Genomic DNA, 19666 nt, shown 5'->3' with positions numbered 1-19666 from the left:
GATGTGAGGTCTGCATAAGCTGAGCGCAAGTTCCTACAGCGTGGGATGAATAAAGGCTCAACATGTTAGGCTAACAAGGGCTTAAGACTCACACTTTTGGCTGCATTAAGAATGTGGCTCTTCCTAAACACCTAGACATGAAGTTTACGGACTCAGGTACTTCGCCGCACAGAGCAGCGAAGGCACAAAGCCAGGTCCACGCGAAGGAACGCAGCCCTCACAGAAGCCCGCGCGTGCGCACAGCGGTAGCGCAGGGAGGCTCAGGGCGCTTGGGCGGTCTTCCGCCGGCGGCCCCCTGTGCCCGCCTCCGAGCGGAGGAGGCAGCTGATTGGTCAGCCTGGCCCAGGCCCGGGGAGGGAATTGGTTGATTGGCAGCAACGCCCCGAGACAGCCGAGCTGGAAGCCCGAGCAGCTGGAGGTGGTGGTGGCTGCCGCGCGGTCGAGGTAAGTGGGGCTCCAGACTCGGAAAAGCGGTTGGCGAGGAGGGCAAGGAGGCGGCTCCGGACTTGACGGCGGTGGGGCGCCCTCGTAACAGTCAGGGCAGGAGCTGAAGGAGCGCGGTTCGGAATTGCAGGGAGGCCGGCGGGCTCCGTGAGCCGGTTGGTTGGGTGTGTGCCGAGCGGCCGGGAGGCGGAGACGTTCTCGGGCGGCCGGAGTGGCTGAGGGCCCTCGTGGGTCCGGGGCTTTGGCGGAGCGGAGGGAATTCGGCCGCCCTGCCCTGAGGGCTGAGCTCGCCCGCCCGCCTATCTACCCTGCACCGCCTGCCCCCCTCCCGCCCTTCGGTCCGTCTGCCTTTCGGAGTCCCCAGTTCCCGCGCCGGCCGCCGGGCGGCGGTCCCCTGGGCGTTGCTCCCTTTCCCGGGACGCCGGGAGCGCGCGCCGCGGCTGCACCTCCGGCCGGCCTCGCGGATTCCGGGAGGAGGAGCGCACTGCCTGGTCGGCCGAGGGGAGGTTTAACCAGCCCCACCTGGCTTAGGTTGCTGTGTCACTTTTCGCCTCCCAGAACTTCCCGATGTATGTTCCTAACCCTGACCGAGGTTTGCATGAAGCCCCAAAGTGGGCCTTTGGGCATTTGCAAAAACATTTATCATGGAAGTCTTCAACCTGTGGAGAAGTTGAGCGAGTTAGTATAAAGAACTCAAGAGTGTCATCAACCAGTTTCAGTAGTTGTCTATACCTGGCCCGTCCTGTTCCCCTCCTCGGGTTATTTTGAAGTAAATCCCAGACATCATATCATTTCATCTCTTTTATATGTTTCTACGCTTCTGTCATGATCAATAATCAGGCTTCCCCTCTAATCATTAGCTTTCTAGAGGGGTTAAGTCAAATAAGGCACACATTAAAGAGTAGACAGTGCTATTTTAATTTATACTACAAGAATGTGGACAGTACTCCCACAGTGCAGTCTCATTACCCTGTGGCTCAGGTTTTCAAAATCAAAGGTACCAAATAATCTAGGCAGTAGTGTTATTGCTTTTGAGCAGTAATAATTGTATTGATAATTTGTATTTATGGAGTTCTTTGTATGAAGGACTGTGAAATTTTTTCCAGCTATTCATTAATTTTTATAACAGCCCTATGAAGTAGGTATTATCTCCATTTTATTTGTTTTTTGTGTGTATGTGAGGTTTTTTTTTTTTTTTTTTTCTTGAGACAGTTTCTTGTTTCTTGCTCTCTTGACCAGGCTTGAGTGCAGTGGTGTCATCACAGCTCACTACAGCCTCAAACTCCTTGGCTCAAACTATCCTCCTGCCTCAGCCTCCTGAGTAGCTGGGACTAAAGGCGCACTCCACCACTTGGGGCTAATTTTTCTATTTTTTGTAGAGATTGGGTCTCCTGCCTTGCTCAGGTTGTTCTCAAACTCCTGGCTTCAAGCGATTCTCCCTCTTCAGTTGCCCAAAATGCTAGGATTACAGGCTTGGGCCACTGCACAAGGCTGTTACTATCCTCATTTTACAGTTGAAGGAAAAAGAAATTCAGAGAGGTCATAATTTGCCTAAGGTCACACTGCTGAAAAGATGGGGGATAGAAGTCAGGATGCTAATTTTGTCCTTCATCATTGCAAAGTTCTTGCGCTTATAACTATAATTGAATGTCCCAAGAGTTGAGAGTAAATAGAACTGCAGTGGAAAATTATTTCTATGGAGCTACAAATTCATAATGGAAAAAATTTCTGGAAATTTACATGGATACAAAGCAGTAGTGAGAGAGAGGTATGTTTATTTCTTTGAAACAGTGACAGACTAGTACAACTAAATTTAAAGTTATGAGCAAAGTATATAAATATAGTTCAACTAATATAAGTGTTAAAGTTTTAATTTTATTTTTTTTAGAGACAGGGTCTAGCTCTGTTGCCCAGGCTAGGATGCAGTGACTCATAGCTCACTGCAACCTTGAACTCCTGGGCTCAAGCTATCCTTCCACCTCAGCCTCCATAATAGCTAGGATTACAGGTGTGTACCACCATGCCTGGCTAATTTATTTTTACAATTTTTAAAATTTTTTGTAGAGATGTTGGTCTTGCTGTGTTGCCCAGGCTGGCCCCAACTCCTGGCCTCAAGCAGTCCTTTCACTTTGACCACCCAAAGTGCTGGGATTACAGGTGTGAACCACCACACTTGGCCTAATTTTATTCTTTAATATATGGCTAGTTAAAGGGGAAAGCAAAAAGGAAAAGTATACGTCACTGACTAGTCACCACCACTTCTTTAGCACATAGCATGTACTGGATATTTATACTATTTCATCTGTGTCCTTCATCTTCCCAGTCTTAAACTACTTCTAAGACAGCATCTTCATCCAAATGGTGTTAAATGAATAAGGAACTAGAATGAGACAGCTAGGCCTATTCAGAGGACAGTGGAGAAGTCCTGTTAAATTGAAGTTTTGGATTCCTACTGTATAGGAGTAATTCTGAAGTCCAGAAGTAAGGCCAGACTCATTTGTGAAGAAACTGAGTGCCATATCTGAGGAATTTGAACTTAATGAGCAAAGAAAATAGTGAGCTGGCATTGTCAAAGATGGCTTCACCAGAGATGTGAAAGGATTAGTGTGTTGACCTGATGAATATGAAGGAAATACTGGTGAATTTATGGCTATAAGGACTGGACAAAGGAAATAGCCTGAAAAAAAAGAAAAAAAGACAGTGTGGTATATAGTAAGTACTGAAGTGCTGGTACACTTCAGTTTACATGAGTTTGTTTTCTTGGTCAGTCTTGGTGATGAGTATTATGCAATCACTGTTCTTTGAAATGTTAATTACTCCTCAGCTACTCAACTATTCTCTTATATTTTTATTAGGTACTGTTGATAGAAATGACACAGTTGAGATAAGTAACAAAGTACGATTATTCGCACCATTTAATGAAAACCACTGATGATGCTTTGGTAGGGAAAAAATGGTAACAGTTTTAAAAGTTAACATTTGATTACTGGTGAACATTTTTTCACATATTTTATTGTCCATTTGTGTTTCCACTTGTAAAATGCCTACTCAGGCCCTATGCCTATTTTTCCATTGGGCTTTTGATCTTTTGTTTCTTGATTTGCCAACACTGTATATTCATTAGGTGTATAAATCATTTGTTACATTAAGTTGCAGGTAGGTTTCTCAATTACTGTGTATTCTTTTCTCTTAAAACCTGCAGAGTGGCTAGTAAAGTGAAATGTATGTATGAGCTGGGAGAGCACTCAAAGCTGCTGTTTTAGGGACTAGAACATGCCACCTCTGAAACAGTTCCTTAATTTACAATACTGAAGTCATTGGCTGCCAATCTGTAAGTCAGTATTACCAAACAAATTGTATTGCATAAATATTTGATATCATTTAACAGATTAATTTCTATAACTGGATTTGACTAGTGCGAGTTGGTTGTGGTAAAAATGTAAAAAGTTAAACAAATAGAATAGTTAAATTAAATCTCTATGATTGGCCAAGCGTCGTGGCTCATGCCTGTAATCCTAGCACTCTGGGAGGCCAAAGTGGGAGGATCACTTGAGCTCAGGAGTTCGAGACCAGTCTGAGCAAGAGTGAGACCCCATCTCTACCAAAAAATAGAAAAAATTGGCTGGAAATGGTAGCATGTGCCTGTAGTCCCAGCTACTTGGGAAGCTGAGGCAGGAGGATTGCTTGAGCCCAGGAGTTTGAGTATACAGTGATCTATGATGATGCTATTGCACTCTCACCAGGACTACCAAGCAAGACTCTGTCTCAAAAAACTAAAAGAATAAAATATCTATGATTGAAGAAACATACATTATAATACATACTTTTATATTAACCTTTAAGAAATTTTATTAGTTACTCTTTGAAATGGATTTCTTACATACTGGTAAATACTGATAGGGTATACAGTCAGCCTTCCGTATCCGTGGGTTCTGTATCCAAGAATGGAAAATCTTTGAAAAATAATAATTAAAAATAATACAACAATATAAAAAATACCAATAATACAGTCTAACAACTATTTAAATAGCATTTACATTGTGTTTTGTATTATGTACTATAAGAAATCTAGAGATGCTTTTAAGTGTATGAGAGGATGTGTGTAGGTTGTTTGCAAATACGACACCATTTTATATAAGGGACTTAAGCATCTGTGGATTTTGGTATACACGGGTCCTGGAACCAATCCCTCATGGATACAAAGGGACAACTCTATAATGTGGTGTCCTAGAGAGATGATTTGAGGTGAAACAGGAATCAACTTTGTATTTATTTTAGCCAAGATATCCCTTTTTATCTCTGTTTTTGCTCAGAAAAGGAGTGTAATCTGTAGTTAAGTATTAGTATTTTAAGTGTATTATGGAAAACATCCCAGAATAACAAGCTTTGTATAGATATTATTGCTTGGGATGAGGCTAAATTTATTTAACTTTTAAAATAGTGAGTTGATTTAAACTAAAATATTAAGAGCATCCAGATGTGACTAAAATCATGAAGCAAGTATGAATGTTTGAAGTTGGGAAATACTAATGTGGCCTATAAGGTTTCTTCGAAGTTTATATTATTATTTGCTTACATAAGCCAAAGTTTAAATTATGTTTATGTGACTACTTTTTAGATTTCATTTACTTAATTTAAAAAATATTACTAGTCTTTAAAAATTACAAAAGTAGTACATATAGCCTATTGAAAAAAACATAAAAACAATGTATAAGTGCATAAAGATAAAAAAGAAAAAAAAGGTAGAGAATCTCACTCACTACCAACCCTCAAATATAGTTAATGTTAAGCTTTGGTATATTTTTCAATCTTTTTCTGTGTGTGTACACAAAACATCTATTTTATCACTATTTCCGTTGCTAATTATTTTTATTTATTATTATTATTGTTGCTGTTGTTGTTTTATTTAGAGACAGGCTGTCACTCTGTCGCCCAGGCTGGAGTGCAGTGGCATCATCATAGCTCACTGTAACCTCCAACTCCTGGGCTCAAGTGATTCTCCCACCTTGGCCTCCCAAAATCAGGGACTACAGGTATGAACTACCATGTCCATTTTTTTTAATGGAATCATGTATATAATTTAGTTTGTAATTTTTTTCATTCAGCATTTTATCATGAAAATCCTTTCATGTATATCTCTATCTTCTTTGTTTAATGGCCATAAACTTAGAATGGCCATACTGAATTTATTTTAACTGTTTCCCTATTTTTTGTTAATTGAGAAAGGGTCTTGCACTTTTGCCTGGGCTACAGTGCAGTGGCATCATCATAGCTCACTGCAACCTCAAACTCCTGAGCTCAAGTGATCCTCCTGCCTCAGCCACTGAGTAGCTGGGACTACAGGTGTACACCATGTCTGCTATTTCCCTATTGAATGACATTTAGATTGCCTCTAGATTTTCTTTCATTACTAATGCTTCAGTAAATAACCTTACCAGCTTTCAAAAACTAAACATCTTCATTTATAAAGGTATAATTTACTGAGTTTTTCCAGTAAAGCAATTTTTTATACACATAATATGCAGGGGACAATAATTACTATACAACTTATCAAAATCACCTTTGTACAGTGAATTTTCATCACTTCCTTGGGCCTAAGGACAGCATTTTTAGTCAGTGAAACATATTGTTGACTTCTCTTTCATGATGTAAAGATAATTAAATGGTCATTGTTTGCTTCTATTGATGTCCATTCCAGGGTCATTTAAGATATTTGAAAAGTCTTTTCAAAAGATTGTTTTAAAATATACGCCAGAATATTTATTCATTTGCATGGGGCTGCTTAAAATAACACAAATACTTTAAGAAGAAAAACCTATGTCATTCACTATGGGGTTATATTTTAGAGATCCTCACATGAAAAATGGCAGACTTTTAGTTAAATGGAAATATAACCCCTATATCCCAGTCTTTTTTATTTATTTTTTCTCACCACCCTCTGTATGGGAATTCTTTTATAATACAGAGGGAAAGATAACCTCAAAATGTCCTTCAGAAGTTTAATTTCTTATCTAAAGGCCATTAACTTGAAAGACTTTTCGTTGAGTTTTAATTAGCTTATGTTCATAAACCTCTTAATAGTTTTCCTTTTTTGTTGAGAGATGTAGTACAGATCATGAGATTTATTCATTTGTGTACTGAAAAAAATGACATTATATGTCAGGTTCTGTGCTGGGTAATGGGAACATAGCAGTGTACTTAATTTTGTATGAACAGTATACAATATTAATTCTAAATTACTGCCAGGAAATTGTGCCCACAGGTTGAATACTATGTTATTGTTTTATAGTATGGCAAAATGTTCTGACTTAAAGTCTCAATTAGACTGATATGAGATATAGCAATGGTCACTAGACTTGAATTTTAAAGTTTAATTTCCAAAAAGTAGGGTAGGGAGTTGACATAGGGTTGACAGTTTTATGTTGTGACAAGTAAGGGCATATTTTAAAAAATCAAATAACATCCATCTACTGTCTTCATATACTAAAAGAAAAGGGACTTTTACACCAAAAGTGTAAGAAGGACATTTTCTCAAAATAAAAGACAGTAACTTTAAATTAAATAGGTTTTTTGTTTGTTTTTGTTTTTTTATTTTATGGTCCTTTTGTTTTGCATCATCGATTGGCCTTAAAATGTGGACTGGCATTTAGGATGCACTGGTATGGTTTACCTAATCTCTTAGTGTTCTGAGAATAGTAAACATTATTCTAATGATGATTTAGCAAACCAAATAACTAAGATTGTTCTATTAAATCTTCCTAGAAATCTTCCCAAACTAAAGAATGTGTTGTTCTCCTCTCATAATGTAAAGATAGTTAAATGGCTATTTCCTCTAATAGTTCTCAAAGATTCCTGCTGTATTTCTATAACTTTATAAGTTTTTTGCATTTTAAATTTAATGACAGTCTTTTTTAATATAATTTTTAAAATTTTTTTGTGGAGACGGGGTGTCACTGTGTTGCCCAGGCTGGTCTTGGAACTTTTGGCCTCAAGGGATCCTCTGGCTTCTGCCTCCCAAAGTGCTGGGTTTACAGGCATGAACCATTGCACCTGGCCTAGTGACAGTCTTGTCATTATTGCAAACAAGATTACTGTGAAACTATTTATTGTGGCTACCTTTTTATTATTACAGCTGTCTCAAAACAGATATTATGTTAGTTGAAGGCAGTATTATATTATCTTTGATTTGACTGCGTAAGTCTTAATTAGTCTAGCTATACACTATTATATATTTTCACAGCGTTTGTGGAGGAAAAAGAAAATCTGTTTTCAAAGTTTATTTCTCATTTACTCTTGGTTTTCTCTTCTACCAGTTGCCAACCAGCCCTCCCCACAAAAAGAAATTTGCTATTATAGTCTTGCTAGAGTAGACTAGATTATAAGCCTATACTATCTTCATAAAATTTCTAGGAGTTGAATATGTGTGTGTGTATATAAATATTCATTCATATGGACCCTAGAAAACAAAATGCAGCCTGGTTCTTAATAATGTCTTTTAAACCTTATTTTGAAGTATAACACAGAAAAATGCACAAATATAAAATGTACAGCTCAATAAATGATCACAAAGCAAATACCCATATAATGACATCACAGGGTAAGAAATAGAAAGTTGTTTGCACTCTAGGTAGTTTTGCCTTTGCGGAAGGGTTTTTAAAAGATCTTGGAGAAATAATTGATAGGAAATAGCAGTGACATAAAATATAGTAGAAAAAGCAAGCAGAAATCCTTTGAGAAGGCTGTAGCAGTAGGAAAAGCAGTATCCTAAAGGGAAGCCAAGATTCAGTTAAGGGAGGGAGAGGGCCGGGAGAGCTCAATAGTGAGTATGTTGAATTTGGGGAGTATTTACTGACAAACAGGCTCCAGAAAGCAGTGAAGTCTGAAGGAAAGGATGGCAGTAGGAGGCCACCAAGTTTGTTACCTTCCTTCTGTGTTTAACAAGGTCCATTGCCTTTCTTGGAATTTTCCTTTTTCTGTTTTGTTCTATTTTGGTGACAACACCACTCTCATTTTTCTACTATTAATACTTCGTTGATTATTTTTTGTCAGTGCCCTTTATTTTTTTCTGTTTGTTCTGCAAGTATTTGCTCTTCTTACTTTATAGGAGTTAATACATTTCATCTCTTTTTTCTAAGGTAGTGCTCTGTGTTCTTTTTCTCTGTCCAGACTTAAGAAACATCTCTTCCTGGCAAATAAAGATAATTTTCAAACAGCGGGGGTGGGGGGAAGGCTGGGCGCAGTGGCTCACATCTGTAATCCTAGCATTCTGGAAGGCCGAGGCAGGAGGATTGCTTGACGCCGGGAATTGAAGATCAGCCTGAGCAAGAGCAAGACTCCATCTTTACAAAAAATAGAAAAATTAGCTGGGTGTGGTGGTACACACCTGTAGCCTCAGCTACTCAGGAGGCTGAGGCAGGAGGATTGCTTGAGCCCAAGAGTTTGAGGTTGAAGTGAGCTACAGTGATGCCCCTGCATTCTACCCAGGGCAGCAAAACAAGATTCTACCTCAAAAAAACAAAACAAAAGTGTCTGAGAAGGTTAACTTTATGTGCCAACTAGACTGGGCTAAGGAATGCCCAGATAACTAGTAAAACATTATTACTGGGTATATCTGTGAGGATGTTTCTGGAAGATACTAACATTTAGGTCTGTAGCGTGAATAAGGCATCACCAATCCCTTAAGGGCCTGAATAGAACAAAAAGGCAAAGGGCAGATTTGCTTTCTACTTCTGCTGGGACATCCGTCTTCTGTCCTCAGAGAAGGTCCTTGCTCAGGCCTTTGGACTCAGACTGGGACTTAACACCATTAACTCTATTGGATCTCTTGCTCGCACATGGCAGATTGTGGGACTTTCCAGGGTCCATAACCACATGGACCAATTATAGTAAATCTCTTTCTATGTATCTATTTTTTTCCCCAAAACCATCTCCCCAGCATCCCTGTCATTCCCCCCACCTTTTTTTTAAATTTAATTTTTAATTTTCAGAATATTACGGGGTCTGTCTATGTATATCCAATTGGTTCTGTTTCTGTGGAGAACTGTGACTAATGCACTATCCATTTAAAAAATGAATAAAACCTGCACACAGCAGCTTTGTTCATAATTGTCGAAATTTGGGGCCAGGCGTGATGGTTCATGCCTGTAATCCTAGCATTTTGGGAGGCCAACATGGAAGGATCACTTGAGCTCAGGAGTGTGAGACCAGCCTGGGCAACAGTGAGACCCTGTCCCTACAAAAAATAAAAATATCAGCCAGGTGTGGTGGTGCCTGTAGTCCCAGCTACTCAGAGGTTGAGGCAGGAGGATCACTTGAGCCCAGGAGTTTGAAATTGCAGTGAGCTGTGATGATACTGCTGCACTCTAGCCTGGGCAACAAAGTGAAACCCTGTCTCCAAACAAAACCTGGAAGCAACCAAGATGTCCTTCAGTAGGTGAATGGATAAATGAACTGTGATACATCCAGACAACAGAATATTATTCAATACTGTAAATAAATGAGCTATTAAACCATGAAAAGGTATGGAGGAACCTTAAATGCATATTACTAGGTAAAGAAGCCAATCTGGAAAAGGTTACATATTGTATGATTCCAACTATATGACATTCTGGAAAAGACAAAACAATGGAGACAATAAAAGGATCAGTGATTGCCAAGAGTTGTGGGGAGGGGGATGAATAGCCTGAACATAGGATTTTTAGGTCCATAAAACTGTTCTGTATGATACTATGATGGTGGATACATGTCACACATTTGTTGAAACTCACAGAACGTATAATATCCAGAGTTTGCCCTAATGTAAACTGTGGGCTTTGGGTGACAATGATGTGTCAATGTAGGGTCATTGATTATACAATAATAAATATACCACTCTTGTGTGGGATGTTGGTAGTAGGGAGACTGTGCTTAAGTGGGAAATCCCTGTACCTTCCACTCAAGTTTGCTATAAACTTAAAACTGCGGGCCGGGCGCGGTGGCTCACGCCTGTAATCCTAGCTCTGGGAGGCCGAGGCGGGTGGATCGCTCGAGGTCAGGAGTTCGAGACCAGCCTGAGCAAGAGTGAGACCCCATCTCTACTAAAAATAGAAAGAAATTATCTGGCCAACTAAAAATATATATACAAAAAAAAAAAATTAGCCGGGCATGGTGGCTCATGCCTGTAGTCCCAGCTACTCGGGAGGCTGAGGCAGTAGGATCGCTTAAGCCCAGGAGTCTGAGGTTGCTGTGAGCTAGGCTGATGCCATGGCACTCACTCTAGCCCGAGCAAGAAAGTGAGACTCTGTCTCAATAAAAAAAAAAAAAAAAAAAAAAACTGCTCTAAAAAATATTTTAAAAAATGAATGAAGACTTAAACAGACACTTCACAAAAGATGACAAAATGCCCCCCCAAACGTGAACAAAACACTAGAATTGTTAAAATTAAAAAAAAACATAGTACCAAATATTGACAAGGATATGGATTACCTGGAGCTTTCTTAATTGCTTGTGAGAGTGTAATTGGTGTAACAACCTTGGTAAAATGTTTGGCAGTTGCCATTAAAACTATATATGGCTTATGATCAAGCAATTTTACTCCTAGGTACTCAAGAGAACACTCGAGAAATGAGGCCTGACAGTGGCTCATACCTGTAATCCTAGCATTCTGGGAGGCTGAGGCAGGAGGATCGCTGGAGCCTCGGGTTAGAGACCAGCCTGAGTAACAGTAAGACCCTGTCTCTACTAAAACTAGAAAAATTAGCTGGATGTCATGGTGGGCACCTGTAGTCCCAGCTACTCGGGAAGCTGAGGCAGGAGGATGGCTTGAGCCCAGGAATTTGAGGTTGCACTGAGCTATGATGATGCCACTGCACTCTACCCAGGGTGACAGAGCAAGACTCTGTCTCAAAAAAAAAAAAAAAAAAAAAGTTTATGTGTACCTTACTATTCTGTGTGCAAGAATTATCTTAGCACCTCATTTGTAACACCTAAAAACTGGAAACAACCCAAATGTTCACAAACAGTAAAATGAGTAAGTAAATTATAGTAATACAATGAAATACTACTTAGGAATTAGAAAGAGCTGTGATTCACAAAAGACGTGAATGAATCTCACAGGCAGTGTTGAATGACAGAAATCAGACCCAAAAGAGTACATACAGTAGGCACAACTAATATATGATTGTAAAAGTTATTGGCTAAGTGAGGTGTAGATATTGACTGGGTTCTGGAACTGCTATCATACAAAGGTATACACGTGTATAAAAATTTGTTGAGCTGGCTGTTTAAAATTTGTGCATTTTTCTGTGTTATATAGCATGGTACATTTTTTTAAAAAAGTGATAGGTTTTCAAACCCCACATAAAACTATCATTTCTCCCTGCCTACTTTTTTGCCAGTCATCGTCAACTTTGACATTATTTTTGGCCCTTGGCTCTTTTTATTCCCATTAACTCAGAGGATTTATTTCTACAGCCAATAATAGATCTTGATAACATTAAAATGTGTCTGTCTGACCAAAGATCTAGTCATGGACATTTTATAGTAATCAATAAATATATATTCCTGCCAATGCTTAGTACTCTATTACATAATTTCACCTAGGTACACTTCTATCATTCTAGATTCATCTTCATTAAAGAGCTTTACTCTTCAACATTTCTTTGTCTGACAGCCATAATTTCCATTATCTCCATTCAGAACCTTGGGATCATTTGATTTTTTCCACCTCTTTGTTTCTCTAGTCAGTCACTTGAATAATTTTTTTTTTTTTTTTTGAAGAGACAAGGTCTTGCTGTGTTGCACAGGCTGACCTTGAACTCCCGGTCTCAGGCTGTCCCTGGCCTCAGCCTCCCCAGTAGCTATGCTGTATAGGCCCATGCCACTGTACCTGTCTTTAGCCAGCCACTTTACCAAGTCTAGTTAATTCTGTTTTTTTTTTTTTTTCTTAAGATAGAATCTTACTCTGTTGCCCAGGCTAGAGTGCAATGGTGTCGTCATTGCTCACTGCAACCTCAAACTCCGGGGCTCAAGTGATCCTCCTGCTTCAGCCTCCTGAGTAGCTGGGACTACAGGTGCGTGGCACCATGCCTGGCTAATTTTTCTACTTTTTGTAGAGATGGGAGTATTGCTCTTGCTCAGGGTGTTCTTGAACTCCTGGCCTCAAGCAATCCTCCCACCTCGGCCTCCCAAAGTGCTAGAATTACAGGCATGAGCCACAGCGCCTGGCCTCAGCAAACTCTCTAAAGTAACTGTTCTACCATATTGACTCAAACTCTTCTACCTGGTTTCCAGGTTTGTTTAATCTGATCCCTTTTTCCTATTTACCCAGCATAAGCTTTTGGCTCAGATTCTTATCTAAACTCACATCCTGTTACACTTATTCTTGTCTCTGGCTTCCCCCATCACTGCTCGTTTTTATTTGTGATGCTCATTCTCCTTTCCACGCTTCTGTCAGTAGGGCCCGGCTCTTTTCAGTTCATTTTCACCCAGTGCCTGGCATCTTTGAGGTATCTTTACTATTTTCTCCCTATTCTCTGTAATTGTCTATAAAGTTCTTCTCAAAATTGTAGACCACACACTACTTCTGGTCATGATGAAATAAGGAGCTTACATCAGAATGGAAATCAGTTATATCACAAAGCATACTGCTTTGTTCAGTGTTTTCTTTTTTTCTTTTTTTTAGTGAGATTTTCTTGATGAGGGAGCAATGCATTGATTTATATTCTGGTGCAAACTCCTTATCTCATTGGAGATCAACACTTGCAGTGAGTTCATCTATATTATACAAGTTAACATTTTAATTCTATTAGATATACAATATATTGATGGGGGGACAGTGGGTGGCAGGGATGTTATGGTGCCAGTGAGTGTAAAAGGACTTGGGTCATTATTTTTGGCCTTCTGGCATCTGAATTTCTATTCTGTGTTTCAGGAATTCCTTTATGATTTTTTTTTTTTTTTTTTGAGACAGAGTCTCACTTTGTTGCCCGGGCTAGAGTGAGTGCCATGGCATCAGCCTAGCTCACAGCAACCTCAGACTCCTGGGCTTAAGCGATCCTACTGCCTCAGCCTCCCGAGTAGCTGGGACTACAGGCATGAGCCACCATGCCCGGCTAATTTTTTTGTATATATATTTTTAGTTGGCCAGATAATTTCTTTCTATTTTTAGTAGAGACGGGGTCTCACTCTTGCTCAGGCTGGTCTCGAACTCCTGACCTCGAGCGATCCACCCGCCTCGGCCTCCCAGAGCTAGGAATACAGGCGTGAGCCACCGCGCCCGGCCTCCTTCATGATTTTTGGTGGGAAGCAGAACCTGTTTGTTTCTGTAGCAGATACTTGATTTGCCAGCCTCTCTCTTTTTTTTTTTTTTTCCTTGTGAAGGTAGATTCTTGCTCTCTGTTGCCTACACTGTAGTGCAGGGGCACAATCATAGCTCACTGCAACCTTGAACTTCTGGGCTCAAGCGATCCTCCCACCTCAGCCTCCTGAGTAGCTGGGGACTACAAGCATACACCACCACACCTGGCTAATTATTATTTATTTATTTATTTATTTTTTGAGACAGAGTCTTGCTTTGTTGCCCAGGCTACAGTGAGTGCTGTGGCGTCAGCCTAGCTTACAGCAACCTCAAACTCCTGGGCTTAATCGATCCTACTGCCTCAGCCTCCCGAGTAGCTGGGACTAACAGGCATGCGCCACCATGCCCAGCTAATTTTTTCTATATATACTTTTAGTTGGCCAGATAATTTTTTTCTATTTTTAGTAGAGATGGGGTCTCGCTCTTGCTCAGGCTGGTCTCGAGCTCCTGACCTCGAGTGATCCATCCACCTCAGCCTCCCAGAGTGATAGGATTACAAGCGTGAGCCACTGCGCCTGACCATTATTTTTTATTTTATATATTTTTTTGTAGAGACTGGATCTCACTATGTTTACCCAGACTGGTCTTGAACTCCTGGCCTCAAGCGATCCTCTTGTGTGGGCCTTCCAAAGTGCTGGGATTACTGGCATGAACTACCATGGCTGGCCCAGCCTCCCTTTTGCTGTATATGAGTTTTAGACTTGGTCAAGCAATTGCCCCAGTAGGGTCAGCAACTCAGGAGCTGTTGACACAGAAAAGGAAGAACCTCGTAGACCCTGTTCTGTCATTGGTGGCAATAGCCGTTGCAGTCGTGTTTTCCTAGGACCAATTCTGCTGTAGTTTTGAAGGTCTTTCCTAGCCATGTAGCCTACAAATTGGGTTTGCTGACGATTGTTTTCCACCAAATATCTTTTCATGAATGTGTTTTTTACTTAAATTAGCCAAAGTAGGTTTTTGTTGCTTCAAACTAAGAACCCTGACTGGGGAGGGAAAAAACCTACAAAAAACTTGTACAATTATAGTTACTTTAAGCAAACTGATCACAAGCGAATCTTGTTTTCTCTTAATTTACACATGAAGTTTTAAAATGTTTTAGGCTTACTTTGTGAGGCATGCAGACAGTACAGATTCTAAATAATAATTATTTCAATTTAGTATTTGCATTTAAAATTTTCAGTGTGCTTTATGGACCATGTGCTGCTATGTATGCCTGAAGTACTTGAAATGCAAATTTGGGGAGACTGCCATCTAAATGCTTGGCTGGATTAAGCGCCTAATTAGGATGGTTTTTCAACAAGTTGGAGTAAGCATGCAATCGGTAAGTGCTCAAAATTCATTTTCAAAATCCAGACATTTAGATATTTTAAGAATTTTTTCTGAGAAAATGAAATCTATATATGACCATCTTGAATTCAATATGTTTATGTACAGTTTAATTTGCTTACTATTTAAATCACAGAAGTGAATCTTTTTTCCCAGCATCCTAAGTAAAGGAGTAACTTTCTGGATTACATTCTAAACTTACCAATATCTGTGTGACCATTAAAGCCAATGTATTCATTATTAGTGAGGAAAAAGCTTAACTATATAGAGAAATCATTTAATAAAATATGCCAGACTAACAGTTGACAACTCTGAATGTTGTAGAATTATTATAATTCTGCTGTTATAATGCAGATTATCACACAATTATTTAAAGTAAAAAGCAAGTCATGTCTCCTAAAATATAGCACTATAGATAAGAAAAAAATTAAGTATATGATTGTTCTGTGCCAGAGATGTTAAATTTGATGTTGACATTTTTATAAGCATTTTCTGTTGATATATAGTTTGTTCAGCTCTACTGTAAATTATTAGAGCAATTGTATCAAACACGTTTTGTAGAATATTTGTTTTTCATTTTCAAATTCAGTGTTTTGCTGGCTATGACATGGAATTAAGTTTTATTAAAGGTATACACAGGTTATGTAATTTGAATATAGGTATACTTTTTAATGCACTACTTTCACTTTTTGTGTGTGTCTAAACTTTGAATCTTCCCAGTCCCCAAAGTCATATATTTTCTTTGGTGATAAAAGCAGAGAGCCAAATAAAATTATCTTTCTTTACACCTGCATAATTTTGAGAGTATTAGCTTGATGATAAGCAATAAGAAAATGACTTGTAAAGTTGTTGGTGTTTTCATCTCTTTCAGATACATGTTCTTATGTTTTGAACTTAGTGCAATTGTACTACCTTTCTCATTTGTTATTTACCACCATTTGACTACACAGGGTGAATTAACATTTTAATACTGATAGCAAAAGAATTTCTTTTTCTCTTGCTTTCAGAAAGAAGGGAAGCTTTTGTTATTTATGATTCCCAAAAAGTGAAGCTTTATGATTTCTATTGATTGTAACTTTATTAAGAAGTACAGTTTAGTTGAAAGTTTGTGGGTCCTGAATTTAAACAACCCTGGATCTGAAATTTGTCTCTGCCAGTTATTCTCTTCATCTACAAAATAGGGATAAGAACTGCTGCTGCACAGTTAGCCTATGGGTTAGATGACAGTGTATTAAAGCACCTAGCACAGTGGCTTGTGTGATGTAGGTACATTCGATAAGGTTTACTTTAATGGATAGTTTCCTTTGTTTTTGCTGTTCCACCAGCACCCTACCCCTAGTCAGGTTAATGAAGGTGCTGCTCATTGAGGCCAAAGTACAGAATTCAGTTTCAGGTACAGATAACACTTCATTTAGCTTGTTCATTTATTTAATTTTATTCATTTTAAGCTGTAAAATGGGTACCTTTCATCAGGGAATGGACCAGCTAAGAGAGGATTAACTTGCTCAAAATATTGTAATCACAGCTGAGGGCCTTTCCTACTACTAGTGGATGAGTAGGATCTTTTCTTTTTAATGTATTGAGGCTAATATATAATCATCAACTTTAATCAGTTAGCTGAAAATCTATATAAAAACAAGTTTTCTTCTAACATAAAAAAATTTGATCTTTTGGGGTTATTTTCTATTTTAATTTCCAAAATTGTTTAGCTCACTGCTTAAGAGTAAAAATAGAGGTGTAGTCTACCAAGATTTTACCTTTGGGCACCTGAAATAAAAGAAACATTCTTAGCTCTACCTTTCAGTGATTAACATATATTTTCCCTAAGAAGAATGTTAACTCTAAAAAAGGTATATATTTATATATATTCCCGATGATTTGACATATACAGGCATACCTTGGAGAGATTTTGGGTTTAGTTTTAGACCACTGCCATAAAGCAAATATTGCAATGAATTTTTTGATTTTCCAGTGCATATAAAGTTATCTTTATACTGTACTACAGTCTGTGAAGTGTGCAATAGTATTATCTCTAACAAAACAATATACATGCCTTAATTAAAAAGTACTTTATTGCTAAAAAAAATGCTGATGATCATCTGAGCTTTCAGCAAGTCCTAATCTTTACTGCTGGAAGGTCTTGCCTCGATGTTGATGGCTGCTGACTGATCACGGTGGTGATTGCTGAAGGTTAGGGTGGCTGTGGCAATTCCTTAAAATAAGACAATAATGAAGTTTGCTGCATCGATTGACTCTTATTTCACAAGAGATTTCTGTGTAGCATGTGACGTGTGATCTTATCTACAGTATAACTTCTTTCAAAATTGGAGTTAATCCTCTCAAACCCTGATGGTTGCCTTATCAGCTAAGTTTATGGCATATTCTAAATCCTTTGTTGTCATTTCAACAGTTTTCATAGCATGTTTACCAGGAGTAGTTTACATCTCAAGAAACCTCTTTTCTTTGCTCATGCATAAGAAGCAACTTTTCATGCATTTAAGTTTGATCATAAGATTACAGCAATTCAGTCATATCTTCAGGCTCCACTTCTAATTCTAGTTCTCTTGCTATTTCCATCACACCTAAAGTGACTTCAGATCTAAGAGGGTTGGAACCAACTTCTTCCAAATTTCTGTTAATGTGGATATTTTATCCTCCTCCTATGAATCACGAATGTTCTTCATGGCATCTAGAATGGCAAATTCCTTCCAGAAGTTTCTCATTCTGCATTGCCCAGATCCATCAGAGGAGTCACTCTCTAAGGCAGCTATAGTCTTTAAAAATGAATTTCTTAAATAAGAAGACTTGAAAGTTGAAGTTACTCCTTCAACCAGGGGCTGCAGAATGGATGTTGTGTTAACATTAACCTCCTTTGCATGTCCATCACAGCTCTTGGGTAACCAGGTACATCGTCAATGAGCAATGATCTTTTGGGAAATTTTTTTTTTTTTTTTTTTGAGACAGAGTCTCACTCTGTCTCCCCGCTAGAGTACAGAGTGCAGTGGTGTTATTATAGCTCGCTGCAGCCTCTAACTGCCGGCCCAAGCGATTCTCTTGCTTCAGCCCCAAGTAGCTGAGACTACAGGCACGTGCCACTATGCCTGGCTAATTTTTCTATTTTTTGTAGAGACGGGGGCTCACTCTTGCTCAGGCTGGTCTCGAACCCCTGGCCTCAAGCAGTCCCCCCACCTTGGCCTCCTAGACTAGTGTTAGGATTACAGGAATGAGCCACCGTGCCTAGCCTGGAAGGAATCTTTTTTCTGAGCAGTAAGTCTCAACAATGGGCTTAAAATATTCAGTAAACTATGCTGTAAATAGATATGCTGTCATCCAGGTTTTGTTGATCTCTTGATAGAGCATAGGCAGAGGAGATTAAGCATCATTCTTAAGGGCCCTAGGCTTTTGGAATGGTTAAGTGAGCACTGGCTTTAACTTCAACAGTCTAACAAGAGAGTCAGCCTGTCCTTTGACAGTTTGAATCCAGGCTTGACTTCTCTCTAGTTATGAAAGTTCTAGATGGCATCTTCTTCCAATAGAAGGGTGTTTCATGTACATTAAAAATCTATTTAGTGTAGCCACTTTCATCAATTATCTTAGCTAGATCTTCTGTCTAACTTGCTACAGCTTTGCTATCAGCCCTTGCTTCTTCATCTTGAAGGCTTCTTTCCTTCAGCTTTTATGAACCAACTTCTGCTAGCTTCAGACTTTTATTTTTTGCAGCTTCCTCACCCCTCTCAGCCATCATGGAATTGAAGAGAGTTAGGGCCTCGCTCTGGATTAGGCTTCAGCTTAAGGGAATGTTGTGGCTACTGCTTTTTTGTTTTTTCTTTCTTTTTTTTTTGGTTGTCACAAGGTGTCCTGTATATGTGACTGGTTTGATACTCTATCCAGACCACTAGAACGTTCTCTATATCAGCAATAAGGCTGTTTCACTTTCTTATCATTCATGTGATTATTGGAGTAGCACTTGTAATTTCCTTCAAGAACTTTTCCTTTGCATTCACAACTTGGCTGACTGGTACAAAAAGCCTAAAGTTTGGCTTGTCTCAGCTTTTGATGAGCCTTCCTCCCTAAGCTTAATCATGTCTAGCTTTTGATTTAAAGTGAGAGATGTGCAACTCTTCCTTTCACTTGAATAATTAGAGACCATTGCAGGGTTATTAACTGGCCTAATTTCAATATTGTGTCTTAGAGGATAGAGAGGACCAAAGAGAAGGATGAGAGACAGGGGAATAGCTGGTCAGTGAAGCAGTCAGAACACACACAACATTTATCAATCAAATTCAGCGTCTTACGTGGGCATGGTTTGTGGCACCCCAAAACAGTTATAATGGTTACTGTCAAAGATCACTGATCAGAGATCATTATAACAGACAGAATAATAATGAAAAAGTTTGAAATACTTTAAGCATTACCAAAATATCACACACAGACACAAAATGGGCACATGCTGTTGGAAAAATGGCACTGATAGACTTGCTTAACGTAGGGTTGCCACAGACGTTCACTTTGTTAAAAGTGTGCTATCTGCAAATGGCATTAAAATGAAATAAAACAAGGTAT

At 39.1% G+C, this 19666-nt stretch overlaps 1 protein-coding gene across 2 annotated transcripts in view; it reads left to right on the top strand.

The window, feature by feature from the left end:
- The first annotated feature begins 344 nt into the window (after positions 1-344).
- Positions 345-19666, top strand: part of MTFR1 (mitochondrial fission regulator 1) — a 50455-nt gene continuing 31133 nt past the window's right edge. Inside the window, exons 1-2 of one of the 2 annotated variants that reach the window (XM_045560586.1) lie at positions 345-444; positions 14958-15098. In XM_045560586.1, coding sequence (XP_045416542.1) covers positions 15033-15098 — 66 coding nt within the window. In that variant the 5' untranslated portion in view covers positions 345-444; positions 14958-15032. Of the gene's footprint in view, positions 445-5434; positions 5478-14957; positions 15099-19666 lie in introns of those variants that run through there. The other variant, XM_045560587.1, reaches the window with a different exon arrangement.

The sequence above is a fragment of the Lemur catta genome, chromosome 9, assembly GCF_020740605.2.
Source record: "Lemur catta isolate mLemCat1 chromosome 9, mLemCat1.pri, whole genome shotgun sequence".
Lineage (NCBI taxonomy): Eukaryota > Metazoa > Chordata > Mammalia > Primates > Lemuridae > Lemur > Lemur catta.
The sequence above is the reverse complement of the archived record's forward strand: the minus strand, read 5'-3'. Positions and strand labels throughout refer to the sequence as shown.